Genomic DNA, 17,793 nt, shown 5'->3' with positions numbered 1-17,793 from the left:
CCCACTCCACACTCCAGACAAAATTCCTTAAAGTCACAGGGGCTCAGAATAAAAACCCAGTGTAAAAACCCACACCCTATTTCCAAGGATCATACCTCAGTGATTCTGGCCCCCTCAACCCAGAAGAAAATCCTTTGGGCCTTTTTTTGGTTAAAGTGTGATCTCAGTCTATTTGCAGAGAATTACACACACACTAGGCACCAACCCTGACTCATCATGCCCCGAAATATTCCAAAGTATTCTCTTCAGCACAAGAGAAAAAAGGGATCTACTGGGCAGTGACACACACCTTTGATCCCAGCACTTGGGAGGCAGAGGCAGGTGGATCTCTGTGAGTTTAAAGCCTGCCTTGTCTATAGAGTGAACTCCACAATATCCAAGGCTACACAGAGAAACCCTGTCTCAAAAAAAAAAAAAAAGGTCTCTGGACTACCAGACTCCAGGTAGGCCTCTGTGAGCTCTGTTCCATGGCAGACCATCACAGGCCTAGCCTCATCCCTAGCCTTACCCTCTCATTGCCAATGGGCAGTGCTGTGACGGTGTAAATGTTCTTCTTGCCATCATACACAGGCTTGCGATCCCCAAAGATCTGAGGTTTGAAATGCTGGACCATGTATTCCACCACTTCCCTGTGAAGACAGGCACAGCGTGAAGCTGCGAATACTGATTGCTTCGGGCTTCTATGTCCCATCTACTGTGCTCATTCCTAACTTCTACTCTATGGCAGCACATCTCAAGCTTCAACATCCCTAGGAATTGCCAGGAGATTTCATTAAAATCAGCTTCTGAATTGTAGGCCTACAGTGTAGCTTAGAAACCCATGCTTCTGACATCCTACGGGAACGCTGCTGGTCCTCAGGCTACCACGACCCCCACACACCCTTTGAGGGGAGAAGGGGCTGTTCCCAAGTCTATGCTGAACCTTCCACAACCTCTAATTCCAAGTCTGCCAAGCAAAAACAAAAAGGAACAAACAGAAAAGTTCTGAACTAGACTAGAAATAATAAAATACACTGTAGAATGCTTTCACATCTCCAGCTCTCTGAAGTTTCACCTCTGTATTCTCTGTTATCTTTTCCCCAATCTCACTTCTGACTTCTTCTGACACTGTCTCTAAAAACTGACAATGTCTCAGTTTAAACTGTCCTGGGCCAAGGATTCCACTCTTAGGACTTTATTCTACAGATACACTCACACATCAGTGAAAATATGTATCTTTATTTAATACTTAACAGTTTCAATCTTGTAGCAAAACTTTAGACTCAACCTAAATATTCTTCAATAGATCAAAGCAAGTTATGTGGCCATTCCATGTAATATCTATGTCCTATGCAAAAAAAAAAAAAAAAGAGGCACATCTACATACTGATATGTACTATTTTCTAAATTATGTGGTGAAACAGAAAAGTGAAGAATATAGAACAAAGTATTTAGAACTGTACATTATTATTATGCACATGCATATAATATATCATATACGCATGTGTTAACATATGCAAATATTATTGGATTATATGCAATGCTTATATATGACTAATGTGCACATTAATTACATATACTTATATATAATGTACATACACATATACATTATGCAATATTAATCTAATTAATACTATATGCACATTAATAATGCAATTATTAATAATATAATTACTTAGTAATTAGCAATGATGACCAGTAACTGGTGCTAATGTAATATTAATATAAAATGTATTATATATACATGTATATAATATTGATGCACATATATAGTATTAATGTACGCATGCAATGACAAATATCTGAAAATACACTCAAGATTGTTTTTTAAATGTTCATGGGACAATAATTTTTCACTGCTAATTCTTAAAGTTTTTAATTTTCAATAAGGTTTTCAAGTAACGACTCAACAATTCAGTCTGCTTCTTCTAAAACAAGTCCCTCCGACTGTGCGTCCCACAGCATCTCCTGCAAGTGAGAACATCCTACTCTTCCTCCCGCCACTCCTGACCTTGCCTTTTACCCTCTCATTCCCTACCAGCGCCTTCACACTCATCCTTACAAGTTCTCTACTCCTCCATTTCAACAAATGCTGGAACGAGCTGGGCGCTCTACTTCCCTCGTACAGTGCTCTCTAGACAACGTGTTCCCTCCTTCCCTGTTTATAACAGACTGGACCTGGTGCCACCCACGGGTATCACTTACCGGTTGACTCTGCGAGGACACTTATCCGGCTTGATGTCCACCTCGTAATGGTAAACATCAATCTTAGGAATGTCCACCTCAAAGTAATTGGCCAGAAGCTTGATTGGTTTGCCCACAGTGCCAATGCCAGGCCGGCGAGGTGCCTGGAACACCTGCTGCAGGGGAGGCAGGTAGGCGCCTGCAGCTGCGAAGACAAAGGAAGCCCGTGAGGACAGAGTCCGGCAAACTTCTAACTACCGTGATCACACAAAGCCTTTCAGACCAAGTCCAGCGGAGTGTGGGTCTCTTTCCTGTTTCCTAACCCAGCAGGCGGCTTCCACTAGCTCAGATATTCCCAGGCTCATTGACTAGCTTCACTTTTATTTTTGTTTTAAACCTTTCTTCAATTAGGAAAATGTGTATCTCAAAATTCATCAAGTAAATGTGTAATGAGTTCCTACCACATCAGGGGAAGGAGCTAAGTCTGGGTCCTAGTTTACAAAACCTTGAGACACCTGAGATTAAGTACCTGAGATTAAGTACGTTCTATTCTCTGCTACAAGGAGCTCGTTTCACTCATTACCATCCAGAACACAAAATGGCACCAGAACGTTGTAACTACATACTCTGTTAAAGTGGACAAAAGAAAGACCCAAAGAAAGCCAGGCTGGGAAGGGCAAGGCCAGTGCTGCTTTGAGACAGGAGGATTAAGACATGCAATGGTTGGAGATAAGATAAGGTTAGAAGAACAGCATCTGGAGACCAAGAAAATGAAGAGAGGCTAGCAGGGGTGAGAAAAAAGGTCAGAGCTGGAGGTCACAAGAGAAAATGGCTTGAACTAGTCAGAGAAAGGAGAGAAGGATGGAGGTAGGGCAAGATAAGTTGCAGCTGGGGTAAAGGGAAGGAACTATCAAGATCAAGAATTAAGAAATAATTTTAAAAAGCTCACATGAAGATTGTTAGAGGCTCTGGGAAGGAGGAAGAGCAGTAAGAATAAAGACACTAGGTCGCAAGGAGACTATAAGACAGACACTTTATGCTTCACCTATCTTTCCACACAGAGGGTCCAGACAGCAGAAGGGATCAATTTCAAGACAGAGGGGGCCCTTGGGAAAAAGGGCTTAGGCTAGGCCAACATGACTGCTACTCCCAGTCTTGTTTTCTACTGTTCTCTCTCTCCCCCCCCCTCTGAGAGAGTGTGTGTGTGTGTGTGTGTGTGTGTGAGAGAGAGAGAGAGAGAGAGAGAGAGTGTTGACTAAGTAAAGGCTTTGTCTTCAGCTACTATTGTTCTTGCCAGCAGAGGACCAGCCCAGGTGGAAAGAGAAAAGGATGAACCAGCCCAGAACCTCCCTTAACCAGAACTCTGCTTTCACAGACATAAAAGATTTGGGGGTGGTGGGGGGAGGGACGGAGGGCATGGAGGTATCTTCAGCAATGCAGGCAGGAAGAGGCCAGAACCATTTGTGGAAGGTAAACACTTCCCAAAGCTGGGGGACTTGGTCTCCCTCTAATGCACCTGTCAATCAGCCCCAGCCCCTTTCTAAAGAGGAAAATCCAAGTTCAACCCAAAGGCAAAGGGCCTTCAGAACTCAGCAACAAGGGAACTAAACTATTCACACATATCCTAGAAAAAGCTTAACAGATACTGCATAAAAGCCCACTGACAGACAAACATCCCTACCACATACAACTGAGCCCTTCAAAGTTTACTGTTCTACATACTCTCCTCACGATCATGATTTTGAAACTCTCGGGCTTCAAAAGAAGGGACCGCACTTGACATGGACGCAGCTCAAGCTAATGCTGGGCGTAAACACAGGTGTTTGCTGTATGAGCACACCCATAAGCACAGCAAGAATACATCAACCATGCAAACACGCCTGCAACTGTCCCCAGCAATCACAAACTGCACGGGAGGAGCGCTCGCCCTCTTGAGGAGGTAGCTTTCCCTTCCCCAAGTTCTAGGCCTCTATTCACCATTTGCCTCCCAGACTGAATAATCAGTTGAAATCTTAGGAGAAAGACACCCCTGTAGAACTAGAGGTTGAGCAGAAATGAGCTCCCCTCAGAGCTCCTCCCCACCCCCGAAATGGACAGCACACCAGTGCCTGAGAGCACTGTCCTCTCCAGGAGTCGGGGGAAATGGAGAATGTATCTGCACTTCATCCCTAAACCGGGGGGAAGGCAGAGGGAAACTACCTCAGCCATTCTATCCCGGGGAAAGCGCCACAGCTGTACAGTCTCTACTCCCCAACCTCGCCCTGCCCCCAGCTTTTAGCCTGAGAAAGGAAGACACTTCCCCTCAGACCCAGACAGGGACAGACGGCCACTTTGTGATGCAGATGAGGGCCCCAGCACAGAGGACAAAGCTCCAGCCTAGGGGGAAAGGGGCGGGGCCCTTCCCTGCAGACAAAAGCAAGAAGGGAGGGGCCCTGAAAATGACACTCCCCCTCCCCCATCCCCAACCAGCACTGAGAAGGAAAAGTAACCCAGCTCAAGGCCCAGGCTCAGGATTCCTCCCCAGGAACTCAGAGGCTCACACATCTCCTAAAGAACCTGACTGCCTACTCGAAGGGTACGTACCCTTGGTCAGCTAGGTGGTGAGCAAGAAAAGACTAAGAGACCAACCTCTCCAGAAATATTTGTCCACACAACATTAAACACCCACACGCATAGACACAAGTTACAGAATACCCACATGGGTTTAACCATATGTTCACACTTGAATGTGATCTGAGTCGATTAATAACCATTCACTCTGTGTCAGGGCCTCCATACACCAGGCAACTGCTGCCACAGATAAGTCGGGCAGCACCTCTACCCTCAAGGTGCTCCCCGGCCAGTCCACAAGCCTGAACACACCTGCACACGGAAGGCACATCTGGACATGAACAACACAGCTTTAGTTTCGAGCCTTCTCAGAACAAACCTCCAACATCTCAGAGCCCCAGAAGGAAGCAATAAGTTATGGGGTCTCTGCATCAGACTTTCCCAGGCTGAATTTCAATTACATCTTTTGATGATTGATGGAAGCAAACCCCACGCCACACGTTTTCCCAATGATAGGGCTGACTCCCGGGCTCCAGCCCTTCACCTAGAAGCTTTTTTCCTGTAACAAACAAGCCCATTTTTTTTCATCACCATAACCCAGTAGACATTCATCAGGATAAAACCATTAGTTATTTGGAACAATGAGTCTTCCTCAGCATGTCGGGATGTGGATGCTACTCTAGTCCACAGGTTGTTGGTAGTCGTCTGCAACCCAGAAAACTAGGAATTGCACTCTTCCTTACAAGCCTGTTTTTGTTTGGGGGAACACAGTCACTACAGATCACTGAATCAAAGACTTTGGAGTTATAGGAGCAATTCCATTGGCTTGAGAAAGATGTTTCCCAAAATCTCTGGAAAGTAAACAAAAATCCTGTTACCATCCCCACACCAAATGGAAGGAGGTGGTAAGAGATAACCTAAAGAATTCTGGGTCTTTTCTACCGCAGGGTGAAAGAAAGACCTAGAACACAGGCTTAAGTCTAAAGGTCCTCTCTGGGCAGCCCTGCCTCAGTTTCTCCTCTATTATCTACTTTTCTCCTGCCTATGAATAGAAAAAATAAGTCAGGGCTACAATCAGGGTCAATGCTATAATCATGTCCCCACCTCCAACATTTTGTTTCTTTTCTAATTTTTTGTTTGTTTGTTTTGTTTTGGAGGCAGGTTTTCTCTGTGTAGCCCTGGCTCTGCTGGAACTCACTATGTAGACCAGGCTGGCCTCAGAGTCTGCCTGTTGGGATTAAAGGCATGCACCACCACTGCATGGCTAATAACTGGCTTCTATCAGACACACTAGCTTGGTAGTTTGGGGTCTAATGGCCCTAACGTGGGAAAAGACCCACTGGGAAATAGGAGCCACAAGTATATACTGAGATTACACTGTAACATAAAGAGCCAATTCAAGAAAAAAAGGAGAGTATCCTTAGATTAAAAGCCCCATCATCTCTCCTCAGTCTAGAAACTTGTAAACCATGTGGTACCAGGCCCACACGGTTTTCAACAAACAGCCACGACGGGGCTTAAGGAGCAAATGTCGGAGACCCCCACCCCAAAACAGAGATGAAGGCAATTTCCATTTGTACTCTGCCAACAGAATCTGAGAAAATTCACCATCAATAACACTCCTTTTCCCAAACCAAACGGGGCAGAGGGGTAGGGGGTATTCAAACAGCCACGCCCCCACCACATAGGGAAACCCATTAGGCTGGTACCTTCGCGCATGCTCCCATGACACCACTCAAGTCTCCAGCCTAAGGGGGAAATCCCTGAGCTAGCTCCCCACCCACCGGCCCCTGACCCTCAGCCTCGCTTCAGGCCCAGCTGGGGCGGAGCTCAGAGGCCAGCTCTGGAGCCTACTCCCCGGAGACATTAGCCTAGCCCAGCCCAGAACGGCCGAGCCCCCGCCCCCGGCAGGCAGTAGTTCCAGGCCCATCTGTGTCGCCCCCTCCTCTCCTGGACACCTGGAGCCCGCCCCCTGCCACCTGCCGGGCCTCCCCACAGGCCTCTCCAGACCTCACGGAAGGACTCCCATGCATTCAGGCCCTTCTCCCGGATTACTTCCCACCCTCAGGACTGCACACTGCTTCCTAGGACAAACAGCCCGGGTCTCAGATCTTCACATGGCTCTCCGCCGGAACTGCACACAGCCCCCTTCAAAATGGGGGCCCCCATCCCCTGAGAGCCCCTCTCCGCACTCGGGAACCATGCTCTTCCCGCGGGAGCGTCCAGGGCTTTGGAATACACACCGCTTCCCGCTCCCGAGGGCCCTTACCTGCTCCCGAGGGTCCCGCTTCCATCCCATATACCCGTGCGGAGGACAGGCGTCCGGGAGACTGAGGAGTCCAGCGTGAGGGGCCTAGGTGCCTCGCACTTGCACTGCTCGGGCTCCCGGGCCGGGCTCGGCTTCCCCCCGAAGCCCGGCCGCTAGCGCCGTCGCCCCCGCAGCCTCCGTTGCCGCCGCCGCGGAGCCTGCAGCAGCTCCCCCTGCGAGCGCCCGAGTAGCTGCCAGTGCGCAGGCGCGACCGATGGGCCCAGGGGGCGGACGGGAACGAGTCAAGCGGGGCGCTCGACGGCAACAAAGGCCAATGGAGAGGGGCGGGGGCGCGGCGAGCACGCAGCGGCCCCTGGCGGCTACTCGTGGCCGTGCAGCTTGGCGGGAGGGCTCCGGTGGCGGAACCGCGCAGTGGCGTAAGTGGGGCGGGGCTGGGTGACACCCCTTCTCCGGCTGCAGCTTGGGGCCCTGTCTTTTCCCTGAACAGGTCCCTGGAAACCTACCCACAGGCCGCGCCCTCAGCACACAGCCCGGCTTCCACCTCGTTTCCCCGACCCTCTTCCCCTCCTACATCCCATCAACCCAGGGGCCCTGCCTCCCACCTCTCCCAATCACCCTCATCCTTTAAGTCTTGGCTGTCTCTGCGAAGTCACTCTTTCTGCGTCCCTAGTCGCCGATCTCACTGACACCACCCTCTCTTCCAGGCCGTGCAGGGCGGCGAGACCCTGCCTACTCTGGAAGATGTCGCAGTTTCAACGCTAATGTGGAGACAGAGCTCTCTATCTGCAGAATCCGGGAAGCACCTGACTTCACTTTCTCATATGCAGAAGCCGGTCGATCTGCTTTTGCTCTTACCAAATCGCTTCAATGACGTTTTGTGTCAAAACCCAAACGCTAATGCTCCACTATTTCTCTCTGCAGCATCTGACACTATCCCCCTTTTTTTTGTTTTTTTGTTTTTTAAGACTCGACTTGGAGTCCACATTTTCTTAAGTCTCCTAATGCCTGTCCTATACAGCTTTCTTCAGTGACTTCTCTTGTTCTGTTCACTGTGGTTCTGTCTAACCTGGATTTTATACTCTCCTCTCCTCCCTCCTCTTCAAGGCTTCATCCACTCTTAAAGCCCAAGTGTTTATGTCTAACCACCTCGCAGCTTCGTATTTCCTACTGCCTGCTGGACAGCTCCAGCTGGATCTAACACTTCAAATTTAAGTCCAAACCTAACCCTCTCCTTTCCTCCACAAAACATATATATTTGTCCTGTCTCAATGAATGGCATCTCCATGGCAAAAATGTCGGTTCCTGTCTCCCTTGCCCATTTGCCCGATTCAACTGTGTCTTGATGTGCTTACCCCTGTCATTTCTTCTCATTCTCCTTGGGTGGGTACACTCTTCAGACCTTGCCAGAAACATCGCTCCTACTTTCTTGGTGATCTCACATATCCTTCCCGTTTGGTCTACTGCACTGGTAGGATAATTCTAGTGAGGCCCCGTTCAAACATCACTTACACATACACATATTCATACACACATAGAGAGAGAGACAGACTCACTACGTACCCTTGGCTGACCCGAGACTTGTTTTGTAGATCAGGCTAGCCTCCAAATCACAATATCCAGTTTCCTCTGCCTCCCAAGTGCTGGGATGAAAGTCGGCCACCACACCCGGCTCCTATGTATTTTCTACGCCTGATTTACACCAGATGCTATGCCAAGGGCAAGGAATTTAGGGGATGGACCGTGAGCAGACTTTATCAGTGAGATGAACTTACGACACTCACTTTAGCTAGCTTCTCAAAGAGCAACCATTACAATTGCCTGGCGGGCTTGTTAAAACACTGACTGCTGCCGAGCCCTGCCTGCAGTGTGAGTCATAGGTCTTAGGTTGGATAAAGGAATATACACTTCAGCGGGTCAAGGCAGAACATGCCTTTGATCCCAGCACTGGGGAGGCAGAGGCAGGTGGATCTTCGTGAGTTCAAGGCCAGCCTGGGCTACAAAGAGAGTCCAGGACAGCCAGGGCTACTGCACAGAGAAGCCCTGTCTCGAGAAACAAAAACAGTGTGTGTGTATGCGTGCAGGTGCACACCTGCCCTTGAGGTGAGGCTAATCTGGGGAACCACACTAAAAACCAGTCTCCAGCAATTAAGAAGAAAGCTCTAGAGCTGGCGTCTCTTGGCTTCAATCCTTGCCCTGCCATTCACTAGCTGTGTAACATTAGACACACCATTTTGCTTCTCTGCATCTCAGTTTTCTTTTGTGCAAAATGGTGGTGATATAGCATTTACATCATTGGGCTGTTGTAAAGATTAAAAGAATTAATAAGAAAGACTTTAGAACAGTGCTGAAAATGATGCAAGCACAGCAGCAGCTGCTGTCACAGTCATTATCTGCCTCCCACACAATAAGCTCCTTAAAGATGGATCATATCAGATGCGGTTCTGCCTCATTTAGTGTTAAGCAAATATGTGCCTTAATGATTAGTAAATTTGGGTTTAGCTGAATCAAATAGAGAAGAAAAAAAACAAACAAACAAAAAAAAACACCAACAACTTTCAGAAACAGCAAGCCCTTTGCCTGGATTAAGAGAATGGAAAGGTGGAAAGGTCAGCATTCCCTCGGAGCCTGAGTCTCCCTTTGTTAGGACTCAGCCTTGTGCTTAATGTGAAGGAAAGGACCGGGTGACTCTGCTGCCTGGCCTCCAAAGTGTTTAGTGGAGTCCAGCTTTGGCCTAGCTTTCAGACCCTTTTCACACACTGCCTCCATCATTAGAAACTTCACTAAGAAAAGTGGTATAAGGAAATTCAGATAGCTTTTTGTTTTTCAGGCTGACACACTCAGGGCCTCTTTTTTTTTTAATTATTACGGTATATTTCTGTTTTGTGTGTATGCACACCATAGCATATGTGGGGAAGTCAGAGGACAATATAGGCCACAGTCATCAAACTCAGCTGCAGGTGCCTTTGCTACACTGGGCCATCTTGCCGGCCATTCAGGAACTGTCAATACATGTTCTTGGAAACCTACTCTCTTCCCAGCTCAATCCTTGCATTGCAGTTCACTGCTAACATACAGAGGGGCCCCTACTGTCTGTCTATCAGTCTAATCACATTTCCTCTCAGAACTTCAGAACTGAAACAATGAGAATGGACAAAAGCAAAAACAAAATGAAGCAAAACAAAACTATATCCCCACTTATGCTTTCCTCTTCTGAACATTAAAAACACTGTAGATTACAGGCACAGTGGAGTATTCCATACTCTCAGCATTCATGAGACTGAGGGCTACAGAATTTGTTGAGCCCAAGAGATTGCTATTAGCCTGGGCAACACTGTAAAACCCTTTAGACAAAGATACACACACATACACAGAGAGGGGGAGAGAGAACAGAATGAGAACAAAGAAACCATTGTAAATAAATGGAAAAGTACAAGGTGTTGGAGGTTGGTCTGATGCATGTTACTGGCCCTCAAGATCTGGTTACACCTATCCTTGTTTTGTAAACCTACCTAAGACATACATGACTGGTTGATTAAACGGCCTATACCTGGGCAGGATAAAATGGGGTAGGCATAACTAAAGTTCCAGGGCTTTTGGGTTCAAGAGAGAATGACAGGAAACAGATGGAGGGGAAGAGGGGAGAAAGGAGGATACCATGATGGGTTAGTGGAGAAGAAACCACATAGGCCAAAAGAAAGGACACCAATAATGGCACAAACAGACCCAGATGAAGAATATAAACAAGTACAATGGGATTATGTATGGGAGATAGAACAGATGAAGATTAAGGAGGATGGCATTTCATGGCGGCTGGGAGGTGAACGGTGAGGTTAGTGAGACAGCCAGCGTAGGTAGAAATATCTGCCCAGCCCAAGGTAAATAAGGCAATTATAAAATCTAACAGGTGTCTGTATCTTATTATTTGTGATAGTGGGTTAAATAATACTGCCATAATAATAATAGGGCTAATAATAAACATTATATAGCCCAACATTTTTTTTTATTTTACTACAAAAACAAGGAAATAAGCAGTAATTTATAGCATTCATCAACTAGTAATAACTACTTAGGAACAATGATGATAAAATGTCCACTGTGATCTAGAAATAAACATGGAGATGTTTGTGATCTGTATTAGAAAGTGTGTCTGATTTAATAAAAAGCCATACCAAAAAACTAGGTAAAGGAGAGAAACCAAGTTCCTCAACACAAACAAAAACTAAAGTAGCAAAGAGTGCTGACTGGGCTTAGCATTACAGTCAAGGTTAGCTTCAGTCCCCCTCCCCGCCAAGATCTTTCTACTCCAGACAAATAAAAGATACACGAACAGATTTCAGCTAACCCTGTGATTCAGAAAAAACCACACAGATGGGTATTTCAACAAAGCTTTGAGTGTAACGACAGAAACACATGGGTGTGTCAGAAGAACTGTAAGAAGAATTGTAAGGAGTCTAATCTAGCTTAGGATAATTGGGGTAAATTTCCTAGAGGGATGGGAGACATGAGAAGAAATTAACCAGGCAAAGCAGAAGTAAAAGGTGAACGAAGATATGTTAGCAAAGGGTGAAAAGGTCAGAATTAGCACATAAGATTAGAAGTATTTATGTCCTAACATAAAGATGAAAACAAAGCAGTGAGAAACCTCCCCACACCCTAGCTAGGACAAGGGAGGGGCTGCAAAGGCATCGGGAGCTGTCCCTGGTTCTGACACCCAGGCTGGTAACAAAGTGACTCAAAACAAAACTTTACGGCTTGTGCAGCATACCTGCCCCCCAAACCCTGAACTCAGCCTGGCTGGACAGGAGAATCTAGAAGCTTTGGACAGGCTGCCTCTGAACAGAATGGTTAAATTCAGGAACATTTTAGTCTAAAGATGATACTAAAATTTAGGGTCATTCTTCACCTCTGACTTCTCAGTGACAGCACCGTGATGTTTCTGAAGGCCCTAGGGCTCAGCATCCCCAACTTTGAAGTGCTCCAATCAGAGGAGACTCACAGCACAGATCTACAGTCAGTATATGACAACCACAAGTTTGTAATGTCAGCGCAAGAAATTAATTACCGTCCAAAGAATGGGCTGCGGCAGAAGAAGACAAAAAAGAAATCGCTTAAGGTAAACTATAGGAAAACCAGAGAAAATCATCTACCCAACAACAGAGGCAAATGCATAGCTGTATCATATCAATTGAATCACAAAGATGGCAGCCAACAATGGGCTATTTTAACCCCTTAGGAAACGTGAACTAACAACTTAACTTCCTTTTCTTTTGTTCTTTCTTCCCTCTTCTCTCTGTCCTGGCCCCACTCCTCCACTTTTGGTACAGGGGACTGAATCCAAAAGGCTTCTTACTTGCAGGCACTCTATCCCTGGTCTATGTTACTATCCTGTAACAACCCAACTCTCACCCCAGGGTTTACGTGAGTGTTAGCAAGCTACCGATTGATGGTAAGGCTGGAAGCAAAAATTAGGTCCTATTATTGTCCTTCACCTCTACTAATACATGAAAGAAGTGCAATAGAAAAATATTCACAATAAATATGGCCTTGGCATACCAACGGCCCAAGGAAAAGGGAAGTGTATGTAAACATAACCATATAATTATCAATGATACATAAAAAAGTCAGTATAGAATAATAACTATATATTCAATTATTTAAGAAAACATTGGCAGCGATATCAGTGTAATACTCTAGAAAGCAAATTCATAACATTCATCAACAACCATAACAACTTTTCTACTCCTTGACTTAAGAGTCCACCAAGTAAATACTGAGGTGTATATAAAGACAAATATAAATAAAATCTCAGATCCGGGCTGGAGAGATGGCTCAGTGGTTAAGAGCACTGTCTGCTTTTCCAGAGGTTCTGAGTTTAATTCCCAGCAACCACATGGTGGCTCACAACCATCTATACTGAGATCTGATGCCCTCTTTTGGCCTGCAGGTGTACACGAAGTAAGAGCACTCCTACACATAAAATAAATAAATCTTAATTAAAAAAAAAAAAAACCTCCACCACCATCAACATTATCACCATAAACTCAGGCTGACATGGCCTCACCAAAACTATCACCTCCCTGTTGCATTCAAAGGCACTTTGCCAGGATCTTTGCCCAGGGAAAAAAAAAAAAAAATCTCAGATCTACCTCATACAGACACGTGTCCCTGGGAAAGCCATAATCCTACCAAAAACTTTAATTTGCATAGGTGGCAACTACCAAGAAATAAAAACCAAAAATACAATACAGATAATAGAAATAGAATAGAAAACAGACATACAATAAATTTCAAACCATTAGCTAAGATATCTATATGATTAAAGAAATTGAGTCAGTAGGCAAGAATCTTCACACACACACACACACACACGTGATGCTGCAGGTTAGTTCTGTCAAATGTTGGGAAAATAGGAGATCACTGTACATATATTTTGCTATAAACTGTGTCAGAAAACAGTATAGTAGTCTCCAAGTCAGTATAACCATCTTACCAAAACCAATGAGGACTGCACAAGAAAGAAATACTACAGGCCAGTCTCACTCGGTAAATAAGGTTGCTAAGCAACAGGTGCCAGTTCTGGCACTACATTTTGATTTTGGCTTTAAATCAGGATCCACTAGGTAGCCCAGGTTGGCCCTAACTTGCAATATTCCTGACTCAGCCTCCAGGAGGTGGGATTACAGATGAAGAAAAGCAAATTCACAGCGGAGTGTAGTGGCACCTGCCTACGACGCCAGCACTCAGCAGGCAGAGACAGCGTCACTGGAAGTTCAGAATAGTCTGCTTAAGATAGCAAGTTCTAGGTCAGCCAGGGTGATAACGCAAGACCCTGATGAAAAATAAAACCTTAGTATGTAAGGGTGTAAAACCTAAGTGTATAAGTACCTAAGATCGAGTATTAGGCACTCAGAAGGAGACTTACTTAATAAAATCCAATACTTACAAACAAAAACATTTCTTAGTAAACTGGGAAAGTGGAAGTTTTTCTTTTATTCATTCATTCATTCATTTTGGTTTTTGAGACAGGGTTTCCCTGTGTAGCCTTGGTGTTGACCTCACAAAGATCCACCTGCCTCTGCCTGAGTGCTGGGATTAAAGGCATGTGCCACCACACACAGCAGGAGTTTCTTAAACCGGATAATTTATCAAAGACCTATAGAAAATACTTTAAATTAATACTGTAGATAATAAAAATGAAACAAATGTAAAATGAAGTAAAATTAATATTATACTGTGGAACTCGTTCAAGAATGCACAAAATTTGAGTGACTGGCATCATCAACTCTCAAATATTCATCATGTAGAAAGCAGAATAATAAAACAGAAATTCCTGGTTTTTTTGTTGTTGTTTTTCTTGAAATAAGGCTGTTCTTGAACACATTATAGCCCAGGCTGGCCTTGAAGCAATCTTCCTGTCTCAGATAATTAAGTACTGAGGTTACAAGTGTAAGCCACCACGCCCACCTTTAAACCTCATTTATTTTATTTTAATTTATTGAGTGAATGTGTGTTAGTATACACATGCATCACGGATTTTGTGTGGAGGCTAAATAACAACTTCTGGAAGCCCGTTCTCTCCTTCTACCATGTGGGTCCTAAGGATCAAACTCAGCTTAACAGGCTTGGAAGCAACACCTTATCCATTTGGCTGGCCCTAAACTTTATTTTTTTTTTCAAGAATTATTTATTATGTACACAATGTTCTGCCTGTATGTAGGTCTGCACGCCAGAAGAGGGCACAAGATCTCATTACAGATGGTTGTGAGCCACCATGTGGTTGCTGGGGACTGAACTCAGGACCTCTGGAAGAGTAGCCAGTGCTCTTAACCTCTGAGCCATCTCTCCAGACCAACTTTATTCCTAATAATAAACATTAGAAAGAATATTAAAATAATAATGATGGTGGTAGCAGTAATAATAATAATAATAAAACCCTGGCATGGTGGTATGTGCATGTAATCCCAGCACTTGGGGAGGCATACGCAGGCAAATCTCTGTAAGTTCGAGGCTAGCCTGGTCTACAAAGCAAGTTCAGGACAGCCAAGGCTACACAGAGAAACCCTGTCTCAAAAAACCAAACCAAAATAAAATAACAAAAAAATTTAAAAAGCAGTGGAAAGCCAGGTATGGTGGCTGGTGTGCACTTGTAATCCCAGCACTGAGGAAACAAAGCACGGAGGATCCTGGGAGCTTGCTGGAGAACTTCATGGTTCCCCTTCAGAAGCATCACGGCTCTGTACACCATGGCCATTGCTGAGTGAAATAAATACAAGCGTTCCAATACCACAACAGTCAGTATAACATCAGAGAAGGCCACCAGCTGACAGGTAACATACAGGCACAAACATGGGCAGACAGGGCTACACAAAGCGATGCCCATGTCCCAGGATGAACGGAACATTCCATGTGAACGGTGTGCAATGTAAAAACCTACGAGTCATGTTTCCCGTTTGTTTGGTTGGTTGTTTTTTTCAGCAGTGGCGATACAGCCCAGGGACTAGGTATGCTCGGCAAGTGATCTACCACTGAGCTATACTGCCAGCTCTGTTTGCTCTGTTTTGTTTTTATTTTCTGAGACAGGTTTTCACTAAGCTGCTCAGGTTGGCCTAGCACTCACTCTGTTAACTTGTGGTTAACAAGTTAACCTCAGCCTTCCAAGTACCTGTGATTACAGGTCTGTGCCACCAGGCCCAGCTTGAAATGTTCACTTTAGTGTTTTCACAATATGCACGACAGAAGGTTAACCCGCACCACAGGAGATAAGACAGGCGATAAGGGAGACGACAGCTCGAAATCGAGAGACAGACCTTCTATGAATACAAACAGCACTGGTATGTGGCCAGAGTGGCAATGCGAACACTAAGCAAGGGGCAGACTACCCAATAACAGAATCAGGCAACCAACTGTTTATATAGAAATAATCAGCCCTGCATCACTCCACACACAGAACCAGCTCCAGCGAAATGCATGAAGACAACCACACGGGGCACCTGAGGTAAAGAAGGATTCCTAAGCACAAAGAGACCCCAACCATTCAAAAGGGGTAGGGAGAGTCTTGGAAGGCTGCTTAGAAGGTAGCACACAGTGCTCTCGAAGAGGACCCAAGTTTCATTTCCAGTACTCATAGGCAGAGGTTCTTCACTGCCTACAACTCCAGGTATCTGATGCCTCTGGCTTCCTCACACAGACACAGATGCACAGACAGTCAGATACACTCACAAATTAGAAATAAATGTTTGTGTGTCTGTTTTTGTTTTTGTTTTCGAGACAGAGTTCCTCTGCGTATCCTTGGCTGCACGCCTCTAATCCCAGCACTCAGGAGGCAAGAGCAGGCAGACCTCTCTGAGTTTGAGGCCAGCCTGCTCTACAGAGGGTGTTCCAGGAAAGCCAGGGCTATACAGAGAAACCCTGTCTCAAAAAACCAAAAACAATAACAACACCACCACAAAAGAAAATAAGCCTAAATGTTGATAAAATGTTCACTCTGTACGGTTTTTAAAATTCAGATTAAAAAGCTTATCACTGATTACACAAAACTTAAAAATATGTTAAAGCAAACTACATACAGGTTTTGTTTTTGTTTTTTGAGCAGGGTCTCTCTACATAGCCCTGAAACTCACTATGTAGAGCAGGTTAGCCTCAAACTCACAGAGCTCTGCCTGTCTGCCTCCCAAGTGCTAGAATTAAAGGTGTGCAATATCATGTTTGACTACATGATTTTTTTTAATATTCATTTTTTTGCCTATATGCATGTATATGTACCATGTGTATGCCTGGTGTCTGAAGAGGTCAAAAGAGTACCAGATCTGGAATGGTCAAAAATGTGGCTACTGGAGATCAAACCCAGATCCTCTGCAGGAGGAGTCAGTGCTCTTTAACTCCTGAGCCATCTCTCCAGCCCAAGAAAATATATCTGGTTTAAGGCTACAAATGTATACATTCAATAAGACAGAAAACCAGAGGTTGGAGAGGTGGCTTAGAGGTTAAGAGCACTGGCTGTTCTTCCAAAGGTCCTGAGTTCAAATCCTAGCAACTAGATGGTGGCTCATAACCATCTATAATGAGGTCTGGTGCCTTCTCCTAGCCTGAAGGCACACATGCAGGCAGAATGCTGTGTAAATAATAAATAAATCTTAAAAAAAAAAAAAAAAGACAGAAAATCAAGGGGAAGCCAAGTTGGCTCAGCTGTTAAGAGCACTTGCATATCATGCGGAGGACCCACAATTAGTTCCTAGTACCCACACAGAGAGTCACAATTACCCATGGCTCCAGCGTTAGGGTTCTGAGGCCCTTTGCTGACCTCTGCAGGCACCAGGCCTGCACATACAGGCACATGTACCTATATACACGCAGGTAAAACATTCATACACAAAAAATAGAATACAGAAATCTAAGCAGAACAGCAGGGGCGCTGGAGACGAGGCTTGGCAGCCGAGACTGCAAACTGTCACTGTAGAAGATCCGGGTTGGTTCCCAGCCCACACATCATCAGGCAGCTCACAGCCACCTGTACCTCCAGCTCCGGGTACCCAATGCCCTGCTCAGGCCTCCACGGACACCCACATGCACTGCAAATACCCACAGACACAAATACATAAACACAAACAAATCAAAAATACTGAAAAGTGAAGGAATGGGAAACCCAAATTCAAGATTATAGTTACAGTGGGAAGAAAAAAAAAATGGAACCAAACTACAAATGAAAGCAGACAACACTTTAAAAGGTAAAGGCATAAAACATTAAAAAAAAAAAAAAAAGTTCTCTTTTTATGTCTACTGGGTAAGCGAAATTGTGGCTAATATCAGTTATT

At 45.1% G+C, this 17,793-nt stretch overlaps 1 protein-coding gene across 2 annotated transcripts in view; it reads right to left on the bottom strand.

Annotated features, from left to right (window-relative positions):
- Positions 1–7,236, bottom strand: part of Ago1 (argonaute RISC component 1) — a 33,565-nt gene extending 26,329 nt beyond the window's left edge. The window contains exons 1-3 of one of the 2 annotated variants that reach the window (XM_060379547.1): positions 6,983–7,236; positions 2,185–2,368; positions 509–629 (exon numbers count right to left, since the gene is read on the bottom strand). In XM_060379547.1, the coding sequence (XP_060235530.1) occupies positions 509–629; positions 2,185–2,368; positions 6,983–7,007 (330 nt within the window). In that variant the 5' untranslated portion in view covers positions 7,008–7,236. The remainder of the gene's footprint in view (positions 1–508; positions 630–2,184; positions 2,369–6,982) is intronic. The other variant, XM_021659924.2, reaches the window with a different exon arrangement.
- Positions 7,237–17,793: the final 10,557 nt, after the last annotated feature.

Source organism: Meriones unguiculatus, chromosome 3 (assembly GCF_030254825.1).
Source record: "Meriones unguiculatus strain TT.TT164.6M chromosome 3, Bangor_MerUng_6.1, whole genome shotgun sequence".
Taxonomy (NCBI): domain Eukaryota; kingdom Metazoa; phylum Chordata; class Mammalia; order Rodentia; family Muridae; genus Meriones; species Meriones unguiculatus.
Note: the sequence above shows the minus strand (reverse complement) of the source record. Positions and strands in the feature narration are given on the sequence as shown.